At 43.6% G+C, this 12760-nt stretch overlaps 1 protein-coding gene across 2 annotated transcripts in view; it reads right to left on the reverse strand.

Annotated features, from left to right (window-relative positions):
• SAP30BP (SAP30 binding protein) overlaps window positions 1-12757 on the reverse strand; it is a 31831-nt gene extending 19074 nt beyond the window's left edge. Inside the window, exons 1-3 of one of the 2 annotated variants that reach the window (XM_027471307.3) lie at window positions 12600-12723; window positions 12323-12432; window positions 9336-9383 (exon numbers count right to left, since the gene is read on the reverse strand). In XM_027471307.3, the coding sequence (XP_027327108.2) occupies window positions 9336-9383; window positions 12323-12432; window positions 12600-12708 (267 nt within the window). In that variant the 5' untranslated portion in view covers window positions 12709-12723. Of the gene's footprint in view, window positions 1-9335; window positions 9384-12322; window positions 12433-12599 lie in introns of both variants that reach the window. The other variant, XM_027471308.3, reaches the window with a different exon arrangement.
• Between the last annotated feature and the right edge of the window lie 3 nt (window positions 12758-12760).

Here is a 12760-nt window from a genome sequence, read left to right on the forward strand (position 1 = left end):
AATTCACATTTGGAAAGGTTTGCCCAGAACAGCTTTATTTAATGGAAAGAATGGACTGACTTACAACAATGCCTGCTAAATCCTTCCTGAAACAAGATCCATAAATCCAGTACAAAGCTCACATTGGACATAACTGCTGGCATTCACTGTTGCCAAAGGGTACAAATCCAACCTGCAGTTTCTCATGGAAGCAGTTGCATATGAAGTACACCTGCACTAACAAGCTGCAAGAAGGAATGGTTGTGCAGGGAGGCAGAAAAGATGGAAAAACAGAAGTCGACTGTTTTAAGTTACAAGTTTAAAAAATAAAAATGGAGACACTGATGCCAGATTTACCACCACTCCATTGCTTTTCCCAGACCTGCAGCCAACTTAGCCCTACAGCTTCCTCCTTCCACTCACTTCCAGCTCATATTAAAAAAAAAAAAAAAAAAAGTGTAGTTAGGAAGCTTCCACAGTACACCTCAGCATCATATTCTTTTTTTTTTCAGAGGTGCTGTTGCATCGCAGGATTTCTTCTCTCCCCCAACTACTGATTGCTTGCACGAAGACACAAATTTAACAATTTAGACTGACACCCACAGAACCTGTAGGCCAGTCACACTGATGGATAAGTCTGGAGATGCTAATGCAGACAATTTTTGAGTGTAATCCTTCCACCAGTAGCCAGTGGACCTGCTGCTGCAGCAGTTGGTACATGGATTGTAAAATTGCTGTTAATGGATTTCTCTCATCTGAGCCACTGCCAGGAATTTTTTGTGTTTTTTCCCTTCCAATCTACAATTCAGACTATGTCCTGTACTCGTAACATATCAACAACTTTATTTGGCTGAGAACGATGGAAAGAAACTAACTGCACAAATTCTTAGAATACTTAACAGTTGTCGAGGCTGACAGTGAAGATGTCCTTGTAAGAGCAAGCAGGTGAAATGTTCATAGGTAGGCAGGCAGGAGAGAGATCTCTGGATAACGTGTGGTGGTTTTTTGGTGTTTTTTTTTTGGTTGGTTGGTTGTATTTTTTTAAGATGGACTTTGGTTTTGTTTTAAAGGAACAGGCTAGCAGTTATGTTCTACAAGTATCAAAGGTGCCCCTACATAGAGAACACCAGAAACTTCTCATTTAATATCAGAAGCGCATGACAAGAGCTTTCTACCTCTTGCTCACCAGACCTGCTCAATGTTGACATGCTACAAGGCAGAGGACAAAGAGTAGATGCAACGTGTACTCAGTCTGGGGGAAGAGAAAGTAAGGGAACTGCAGTACAGTGCTTTTATTCTCCCCCCCTTGTTTTTTTTTTTTGGTTTTTTTTTTTTTTTTTTTTTTTGTATTGTGAGACAGGAGAATCCCAAGAGAAAGCTTGAAATAAGCCCATTTCCTACAGCCATATCCTGTTTGCCAACTCTGATACATAGCTCCAGGCAAACTGCCCAGCACAGGATAAGAAATTTAACTAAGAAAAAGCTGCAGGCACCATGATCCAGATAGCAAGAGCAGCACAGCAGCTTAGAAATAAGCCACCTATGGGAATCAACTTGTGCATTCATCTTCAGGGAAGCTTATGTACAGCCTGTACAAACCTATTTTGAGATATTATTGTCACGGGCAAAATGAGGGAAGGAAGAACAAGACAAGAAAGAGTCAACTCCTGAGACATTCCTGTTTAAATCCTTATCTAATCCTTACCAAAACAAAGAATATGCGTAGCTGACACTGCCTCTTAGTTTTTAAGCTAAATTAAGTCTAAAGATACTCCCTCAGTTCATTTCAATTCTATTTAAAAAAAAAAAAGCACACTGAAAAACACTAAGACCTGGCAAAACATTTCAGTGAGAAAATGCTTTGGAAGAGAGAAGCTCTCATACCATAAAAGCCTTCAAATAACTTCTTTGAAACTTGATTGCATTCACCTGACATATGCTAACTCAATATTTGACAAAGATAGGCAAGAAGTAATTTCCAGTCAAGGAATTGCGTGCCAAGACTCCCTTTCTCCAAGCTGTGGGACAATTAATAATGCCTGCATTGGTATGGAGCTTCGGCCCCACAGCCACATGCCTCAGTGTGCTGCCCCTTTTCTCTCCTCCACCTCACTCCCACTGGGACTGCTGCTAGGCTAAGTGCCTCCAGATCATCCTGAGCATACACTTTATTGCAAGACCAGATAGTGCAGCCTCTCCCCAGCACAAACACCAACCAGGACGCTCTACTGCAAGCATGCAAGGCAACCTACACGAAGATTGTGCAGCCCCCGAGAGCAGAATGCCAGCTAGCAGCTGCCACACTCTGCGAGCAACCAACACAGCTCCTGGCAGGCTCCACCAGAAGCCACCAAGGTCCAGAGAGAGGTTTCTTGATCTGCAGAGCCCATTAATTCTGCTTTCAAGTCACTTTTGCTTCCTACAGGGGAACAGGAATTCAGAGGTCAAGTACCAGCAGCACATGACATGGTTTGAGGTGTCAAGCTACCCTGATTTATTAAAAAGAAATAACAAACAGATTGTTGCAATGCAAAACAAAGCTAAGGGTGAAGCTGGACTGTGAGAAGTCTTAAGCCTCAACAGCAACAAGAAAAAGGCTCAAAAGAGCTGAGACAACTAACTTCTTGCACAAGCTTTCTGTCCAGGTACATACTACCAAAAATTCTTCAGGGTTTGGAGAAGAGGCAGGGTGTAAAAACATCCTCCTTGGGATGAGCAGATCCCATGGAGCTTTAGCAGATTTCCAGCCTTCTGTACTGAGCACAGGGAGGCTGGAAGGAGCTATTTTCTGCTATTTGTTGGTGTTTGAGGCAATCCTCCATCTGTGCTGACTGTTCAGACTCTCGCTCCGACAAGCAGCAACGTGCAGGCTCAGACCAGGCTATTTCAGTACAGCAGACAGAAATAATTGCAACACAACAGAACTGGACTTGAAGAACTCAGACCTTTATCAGGTGAAATATGCAACAGGAAGCAGCTCCAGAGAGGACTTTTCTTCAAGTTTAAAGGCAAATAGAAAAAAAAACCTGGCTCTTCCTTTGGAGACAAGCAAGCCACACCTGTGTCAATAATCTGTGGTATTTAGTACTGCAGGGAGCGAGGAGTCTGCTGCAGCACGTATGCCTGGCGGGGAGGAAGGAACAAGCATGTCCATGGACATGTCTCATCTTCCAAACAGCTCGCGAGCTGGACTGAAGCCAGCAGCTCTGAAGGAGGTAAGGCAGCTCTGAAGACCAACGATGCTGTGATCTATCTCCCTCTCAGGTGGAGAGAGCTGGAGACACAGAAGTACACAAGGGAAAGGGACAAAAAAAAAGTCAAAGATGCTGAACTTTACTATGTTTCCTGCATGCAAAGCCATTTACCTGCCGCTGATACTACTCTCTGGCATCAACCAAGGTCAGCCACGTGGTTAAAAGCAGGAAGGAGGAGAGGTATCAGCTGTTTTAATGTTTGAACACTCATTTTAATGGCACGGAGGACAGCTTTAGAGGCTGAGTTAACTCTACTCCCCCTAAAGGCTTTCCACATGTAATGCCGCCTGCTGAGCTACCAAGCTTTCTGGAAGACAGCGTGCCAAAACGAGGGAAAGTATGCCGAGCTGGAAGTGCAGAGAGCATTTTGCAGAAGTATATTAAGAGGAAAACTGAGCACAGAATGCGATGAATAACTGCACAGCTTATCACTCACAGCTTCAGGCTGTACTCGCAGGCACAGAAATGAGAGGGAAACGAGCCACTGGAGATCGAACCTCAACTCCAGCCCTGAAATCTGCGTGGAGGCACCTAGCACAGCCATGCATAACCCAAGGGCATTTTTAAAGTACGGCTGTTCTTTTGCCAGTTCTGTCCGTCAGAGGCCAAAACATTAACCCAGAGAGCGTCAAAGTGCCAAGAGAAGGGAGGGCAGGGCAACATAATGATTTTTTTTATTTTTTGATTCTGATGAGACATTAGGAGTGCCTTTCTACTGCACATTTAGAAAGTGCTTATGTCCTACCAGATCCAGCCTGTGAAAGAAAAATAATATACAGCCCTTCCAGCCATTGAGAGTGCACAGGTTTGTTTTTTTTTTTTTTTTATATTTAGCAAAACAGTAGTTTTAATACTCATTCTTCAGTCAGGTGGCCTTAAATATATTCTAAGCAGAATTTTTAGGATTCCCTCTCAGCAGCTGAATGTATCAAGGGCTGGTACCTCCTAAGCAACTTTCGTACTTTGCCACCACCAAAGTAAACAATTCCAATTCATTTTCTAAAGCTTACTAAGGCCGGCTCCATTTTTAGGCTTTGCAGTGGAATATCTAAATATAACAACAGCTCTCTATTGATACGACTTTTCACAAATACACTTTTTCCCTTCTTCTTCAGAGCAAAAGTAACACTTAAGATAAAAGTAACTAAGTAGATTCAGACATCTTTTGAGAATGAATGTTGAATACAGAAAAACTAATACGCCTTATCAAAATAAGAGTGACTTCTGGGACTACATTACTGAACAATCCCCCATTTACTGCTTCTTATCCCTTATCGCTTTTACTTGAAATCAAGATAATTGTGGTATTTAAACAAACAGGTTAATGGGCAGGCAAAATAAACATCACAATCAAAAGCCTCCACTTAAGTACTGGTGCACATCTACGCACCACAACACATGGAAATTATTTCACAGGCTGAGTGGATCAATAAGAGCTAAACAGCTCTGATGACTGTCAAAAAATGGTACTTAGACATGCTCGGAAACAGAGCATTCCTCTGAAACTTTACCGCCTTTCTGCTAGCTCCCCCTTTGGATGCCTCTCACTGCAACACCACAAAGATGCAGAGGGAGCCTTAAAATAAAACCAGAAAACGTAGCTACTTCTGCAAGCCACTGCTTTCAAGAACTGTTACCATGCGTCAGGCATTCACTTGCAAAGGGAGTGTCAATATTTATCAGCTTTCCTGTGCGGGCTAGTCTGCAATCAAAGCTCAAGAGTTAATGATTCCCCCTGTGAAAACTCCAGTTGGCCAAGCCGAAGGGCTGGGCTCAATCGACGCCTGCAATCTGTTATTCATGCAGCCCTACAACATGAAGTACAGAATCCCTCAGGTGAGACTTGGAGCACAAGGTCAATATTTCATTTAAGGTTCATTTTCCTTCTTCCTGCAGGGCTGGTCCACTTAGTGAGCTCTGAAGGCTGGTATCTTGTTACTGCATCAAGGCTGTAACCATAGCCAGCTGCTGGCAGGGGCCCAAGCAACTTGCACACACTGCAGAGCCCTTTAACCCTCCTCACTCCAAACCAACACTGCTACCAGAACACCGAATTTCGGGTATTTTCAGTGTCCTTTGTTTTGTACTCACGGTTCCATCATCTGAGGAAAGAACAGAAAGTTGCCATTCAGGCAATGGGATTTCATCTTAACATCACTCCTCTGCCAGCAGCTGCTGTTGACCATTTCTTTTCCCTTCTAAGCAATAAAGTTTTATTTCTGAAATCCCTTTAAGACTTTGCTTTTGCTTTGTTTGCCATTTGTGACTGCTTATTTAATACTAAAAGCAGGGACCGCTGAAGTGATGTTGGTTACTAACAAACATGTTCTGCTTCAGAGCCTGAACACATCCTCTCAGAGTCAAATTGGAAGATCAATTAGTTTTACCTAGATTTGAATCTCCCATTTTCCAAGGGAGCACCTCAAACAGTCGCAGGATGTAAGAAATTTGACTTTCCTATTTAAAGAGGACAATTCTGTTTCATTGTTGTTGTTTGTTGGTGTTTTTTTTTTGGGGGGGGGGGTTGTTATAAGGATACAGTGGTCAAGACTGTCTCACAGGTGCTCAGTAACAGAGAATCCTATGGGCTAGTTCTGGAAGAACACTCTCAGATGACTGATGAAGCTTAAATATTCTTCTATGCTTCTTTCCCCCAAACAGGTTCATAGTAAATCTCCACTTGACTCTTTGAGGACAGACAGAACACAGCAGTTAGGCATCAGCATTTTAACTTGAAAAGCTTATTGTGACTTGCTGCTAAGCAGGAAAAAAAAAATCACGAGAACTGCAGTCCCATCCAGCCCTTTATACTGCCTTTATCGCTAGTGAGGAACAAAGGCTGTAAGGACAGACGGATGTGCTTTCCCGATCAACAAGGGCATGCTACCTGGAATCAAGATTAAAAAACATAAGATAATTTTAAATACCATGGGGTGGAGTAGAAAAATATCTCCCCCTTGGAGCTATGAGAAAGGCCACAAATTCCACTATCCCCCCCACCACTTTACCATTATAATTGTCACTGCCAGTTTTCACAGCATTCCCTTTTTAGTAGCCTCAGCCTATATCCATAACTGGCACCAGCTGAAGTTTCTGGAGGTTTTGTGTTTGTTACAATCCAACTGCAGCATGAGGCCAAACCACGGGATGCACCAGCAATGAGGGAACTCCTCCTCCATACGCAGTGTCCTGGTGAATTATTCAAATGAGAATCTCAAAATAGTTCATTCACCACACATCCAGCGAAGCAAACGCTAGAAGCAAATCTGAATATATTCCCAGGGCTTGAAAAGACTGTAATTAACTGGTCATTTGCAGTGGGTTTGTCTCAGTCATGCATTTTAAAGGACTAAACACAGGTTCAGACCCCGGAAACACCCTGGCCACATATACAATGCCCACACCAACTACTTAGACATGTCTTTGACATCTTGCAATGAGACTGACGGATGAAGAAGAGTTTACAGCCCTCAGCTGGGACAAAAAAGAAATATTACCCTAAAGTAAAATTTTAAATTGATCAAGTGTCTAACTTTAGAGCAACTATGACTCTTCCTCTCTAGTTTTCAGATACCACAATCTCAAAGCAATGAGGAAGGAACCAGGAGAACACTGCCACTTGGTGGAAAAGGAGGATAGGAAACATCTACAACTGCTGCGAGTAAAGCTGCTTTTATAGTAATGTTCCATCCTCCCCCATCCCAAGTGAATTTCTTAACAGCATGGCTAGTGCAACTCCATCACTGCCCCACACGATGCTTTCCCACAACATGCCTGCTCCATTACCAGCACAGCGCTGGGCTGCCTTGCAGCGTACTGCATAGAGAAGGAGGCTACTGACTTTTTCACTTAAAGAGAACAATTAAGGATGACATAAAAGTCTGAAACTGCTAATGTTCAGATTTGCCTCCCTGGTATTCTTCTCAAATCCTCACTTTCCATGCCACGCTAAGATGGAAGGCATTGTGTTTTACTTTATATCTGTGAAGGCCAAAATGTACAATCAATTTTAGCTAGTTTTGTAAGGGAGGTAACACCAGCTTGACAGCTAGTAACTTTATACTGAAGCTGAAAAAGTGGTCCACTTATGATCTAAATAACCATTTTTCTCTACCACTGCAGCTCACCTGCATCGTTTGTTGTTAACCACTAAGAATGCTGTTACCTGAACTGCCTGTTTCTACTCAGGCATGTCTGTGCTGAATAAGAACATTCCAAATTCGAGAAGCTGAGAGGAAAGATGCCCATTCTACTTACTGTCATTTTTACGATCTGTTCAGCCTGTTCTTCTGACATTTTTACAATACATAAAAATCTCAAAACGTTTCTCTTTGAACAAAGAACAATTCATATACAGCCACTTCAGTTCTTGTGGAGTTCTTATTTCAGAATGCACCCAAGATACCAAATTCTTTTAAGGTAGTTTCTTGCTTCCCCACTGAAGCTGGGGCACTGCTCTGTAGCCACATGGAGCTCCTCTTCAGAAGGGAGAAATGCATCTGTACGGTAGCATGTAGAACTCACTGAAAGCAAGAAGCTTTTTAAATAAGCTAACGTGAAGCATCAACAACATATTAAAGCAGTAGCCACACAACTCAGCTGGAAGATTTCCATCTTTACTCAGACAAGAACAACCCTAATCTGATTTTCATCCTTCTCTAGCTGCCAGACTTATTCTACATTGTCCTGAAGTCATAGAGTTCTTCTAGAGGAGGCAGAAATGCACACAATTCCAGCAGAGCCCTCCTAACACTCATTAGGATGACATACACCACAAATCTCATTTGAGAGAAACCCATCTATTTGTCTTTCAAGAGGTGTAAGCAAATAGTACTTACTTGAATCTAGCATTTTTTTTAAACAGAAGCATTTTGCTAGCATGCTTAACCAGGCATAATGTAAAAAATTTAAGAGCAGAAGAGGAATAAAAATGAAATGGCTTTCCTCTCTTCCAAGAGCCACCCCCCAAAACACAACAAACCATAATTTAGTTTCATTGCAGCAAGGAAAGTAGACAATCCATTCCATTTCCAAGTGCCTCCTACTTCTGTGCCAAGAGTACCACAAGATATTTCACACATGTATGCAAGAGACTTCACCAAGTGCAGTAGAGCAGCCAAGCTTCAGCTCTGCTTGTCACTGTAAACCCATACAAGTGTTGCAGAAACTGGAAGAGGGTGCTGCTACAAATCTCATTTAAGCAGGATAGCTAAACACATCCATTTGCCTTCTCATGGTTCCATGAAAGCCCTAAGTTAATTCACATGCTCTGCAGAGTTTCAGCTTGCTATATGGCCCTCTGGATTCCTAAGCAGAACTCGGAGATTGTCTGCATCCTTCAGGAAGCTACTGGATAAAATAAAGGCCTTTTCAACTGTCATTCATTCTGTATCCCACACAACTGCTTATATTATACTGGGGACTGATCTGATAGAGAAAATTGTGCACACTTCACTGTCAATTTTCAAGTGGATTTGGTACATTGTCTTTCTCCATGTTTTTTGCCTGACGCGTTCTTACATGCTGCTAAACACATTGTTCAGCAGAAACAGGATGTAACCTCACAATAAAGATTATTTCAACTATTTATGATAATTATCTGGGGATCTCACCACATTTACCACTTTGTTAAAAATTAAAAAAAAAAGTCTTTAGAAAACAGTTTTGTTTGGAAGGAGAGAGGAGACACCTGAGTTGATTCTGACATGACCTCTAGGAGCATAAGATCACTTAAGTTGTTCTAACCAAATGAAGTCTTTCAGCTGATGCTGGTCAGACATAAGAGAATTCTGTAGTGAATGCTACGTCTCCTGGATCACTGCAAAATATAAAAGATGCTGTCAGAAAACCCACCTTAGATTTAATTCACAAGAAGACTAAGTTCATGAACACAGATCTTGATCGTTATTCAGTCCATAGCCTAACTGGCTAACTACCTTTGGCATTAGCCAGAACTAAAGTCAGAAATCACATTACAGCTACAAAAAGGAACATATGAAACTAGCTACAGAAGACCAGAAATGAACACCAAAGCCATGCTGTTAAGACTTATTCCTCTTGTACTGAACTTTCCCTCCCCCACCGTACCACACTTCCAAATACCTTTAGGTCACCAGCCTCAGGTTTTTCAGTCTCTGAATCGTCATCTTCCTACAAGACAAGAATTTACAGGATTAAGCTTAAAGAGCAGGCTTGGCAAGTAACTGCACTTACAGCAAAGGGCTTGTGTTTGGCAGCCCAGCAGTAGTCCAAGACCCTTTGAATGGAAGTTAGTTTTGCCCCACCCACTCAGGACCAGAAAACAAGCCCTACAGTCACAAAAAGAAGTGGAGTTGCATGGTTTTTTGTTTTGTTTCCCTTTTAAGGCAAAAGCATCACTCAGTAGAAGACGCCCTCTGCAAAACTCATGCAGCTCCCGAGTGTGCAGAGCTAGACCATAAGCAGCAACAAAACTGCAGAAAAAAAAGCATTCATCATCTGATAATTCTTTTCCCAGTTGGTGGGCAGGGGCTTTGCACTTGCTCCTGTTTAGCAGTACTCGCAGAAAGCAGCATTTGCAAGGCCTATTTTACTCTCCCAAGCACACATCAGCAACACAAACAGGACACACGGCGTGCCTGCCATACAACCAAGCATGCAGGCTTGGTGAGGGGCTGCCCTAGCACCAAATTCAAAGTCCCAGCGATGCCAGGTGACACTGCATCTTTCCTTGCTTGTGTGGTGCTCTCGTGGCCTCACTTGCAGGTGACATAAACCTCCACAGAAGGGAACTAACTTCAGTTTTCTAACTAACTTTAGTTTTAGGTAACAGTTCACATTCAGTTTTCATTTCTACCCAGGAACAAAGAAAAAAGGGCAAGTTTTTCCCGAGAGCTTAAATTACTGAACTCAGCCTTAAGAAAAATTTTGTACCACGTGAAAAGTAACCTACAGCTTTGATCCAAAACTGGTAGGTAAACCTACTGTTCCACTGCCCCACGAGCTACGTGATTGGGGATCCTAGAGTTAGGTATGCTTCTCGACACACATACATAGTCTGGGTTCAAAACAAGTTTGAGGAGCAGAAAAGAAAAAGCTTTTCTTGCTCTCACAACTCAGCAGAATGGGTTTTCCTCCAAACTCCACCACCCAGTTTCAACTTTGGCCCCAAAACAAGAACTTGGTGTTTCAGCTTCCAAAAGAAAAACAAAAAAAAAGAAGTGAGGTGATTACATGCAACTGAAAGGAAGGGCTTCCAATGAAGTGCCCACCTCTGGGTATTAGCACACAAACAGGTTCTGGCAAGGCAAGCTATAGAATGATCACACAATGTCAGTAAGTTTTAATTGCCTGAATTAACATGCATATCCCATGGAAGTGACACACCAAACCTCTTCACTTCAGCTACTTTCCAGTGTACCTTCCTAAAACACGCACGTGTGCCCATAATTCAGTCTTAACAGGCAAAGTTTAATAACAGTAAGCGTACAGCTAAAGGAACAACCACAGTACCAGATTACTTGGTACTTGATCAGATGTTTTCCTCCCACCCATGCTCCCACTTATAGTAAAAAGCAATTTTCAATGAAAGAACAACAGATTGAATCATTCATGATATAGACACTTAACGGAAACAGCCCCCAAAACTTTCTAACCTACTAGAGGACATCTCTGAAACAACAGCAATGACAACAAAAAATCATTACTGAAACTGCCCTTGAAAAAAGGGACTTTTTAGTCACAGTTAATGTAGACAATATAAGCACAGAGCTGTTTGGATAAGAACCCAGGCCAGCCTGAAAACAATTGGCACCGCTTTGCAAAAACAGCTCATAACCAAGAAGTACCAGCGCTAGGATCTATTAAGGAAGCTCACAATTCTGGTCCAAGAATATAGAAAAAATGCATGTTACTGGCCTGCAATGAGACTAGAGAGAACACACCCTTTGTAACCTGCTGTACAGTAACTGAAAATAAGAGCAAGATCCGCTGGCTAAACACCGGAGTGCCTAAACCAATTATTGGTATTTGTACAGCACCTTGAACCTCCCAGATGTTAGGTGACTGCAACTTACACTGAAAATTGTGTGTGTAGTAAAAGCTACCCCATTTACACAAGTAGCTGTCAACAAACACCTGGATCACAACTACCACCTTCTATAGAAGAAGGATCTTATTGAAAGAGTCCCCAGGTTTTGGATATAAACAGGAGAATGACTAAAGTGATAGTAAAGCTTCATTACTTGGCTTAGCCAGACAGTGACCCTGAATGCTCTTGCTTGCACCTTTTCCAGCTAGCAACAGAACCAAAAAAAAAAAAAAAAAAAATAGACAAGTTTCTTGTCTGCTACTTGGGGAAGCAAATAGCAGGAGCAGTGAATGTCTTGTATGAGAATGAATGCGGATAAAATAGATTTCATTAAGAAAAAGCTGTAGTACCACTATTTCCTTCCTGTACTAAGTAGCCAAAAAACTTGAGCAGGGCCAACACATCAACATGGAGGTAAGCAAAAGGTTGATGAGAAAGAAGAGAACCTCCCCGCACTTTCACAAGCCTTACTGCTTTGCTCCTCCAGACACGGAAACGTTTATCCTTTTGTGCGTTATAGCTGCACTCCGAAGCAGCGAGCCACGTGCCCTGCCTGACCATGCACTAAGTACCTCGGTATTCAGGTGGAGTTATACACATGCCATGCACCTGTGACAAACAGAAGCCACTCAAGCCTAGACAAAACGCCACTACATCAAGTTAACCAGATGTAGGAAGTTGAGTTAGACATGAAAGAATAATTTAGGACATCGCAGAACTGTGCTCTTTGGGGTTATCCAGCTGCCCATGCACCAGCGCGTTTCTCTGGCAGCATTTCCAGGTGCGCTCACTCCGAAGGAAGAGCTGCGTGTCCCCTGCCAGCCTTCCACGGAAGAGTCAGAGAGCATCGACGGGTTAGTAACGAGCACAAGACCTGCACCCAAAGATGCTGGGTGCTGAGGAGAGGGCATTGCCTTGGGGGCAGAGTGGAAGGAAACGCTGGGAAGGTGCTGGAGGCCGCGGGGGAGGCCTGTGGCCGGCGTGTGGCCGGGGGAGCGCTGAGGGGCCGGGGGGTACTTACTGACTGCCTGCTGGCCTCCTCGTCCTCCTCCTCGTAGCCCTCCTCATCGCCGTCCAGCCGCGTGAAGTCGTCCTCGCCGTACCCGACGGACACGAGCCCGCCTTTTTCTCCTGAGAGGGGGGGCGGAAAGCGAGAAAAAAAGGCAAAATAAATAATAATAATAAAAAAAAAAAAAAACAACCCGTGAGGAAAGCGAGCTAGCAACGAGGGACCCCCATACACCCACACACACACCCGGGGCCCCCCCTCAGCCCCTCAGCTCCCCTCCCGCCCTCACCCGCGGGCCCCTCGCCGCCCGCCGGCCCGGCCTCGCTGTCGGACTCCGGGTCCGAGTCCTCGGCGTACACGGCCAGCGAGGACAGGACGCTGCGCTTCGCCGCCGCCATCTTCCGCCCGGCCCCGCCGCCGCTTCCGGCGCGCGCCTCTGACGTCAAGGGG

Source organism: Anas platyrhynchos, chromosome 19, assembly GCF_047663525.1.
Source record: "Anas platyrhynchos isolate ZD024472 breed Pekin duck chromosome 19, IASCAAS_PekinDuck_T2T, whole genome shotgun sequence".
Lineage (NCBI taxonomy): Eukaryota > Metazoa > Chordata > Aves > Anseriformes > Anatidae > Anas > Anas platyrhynchos.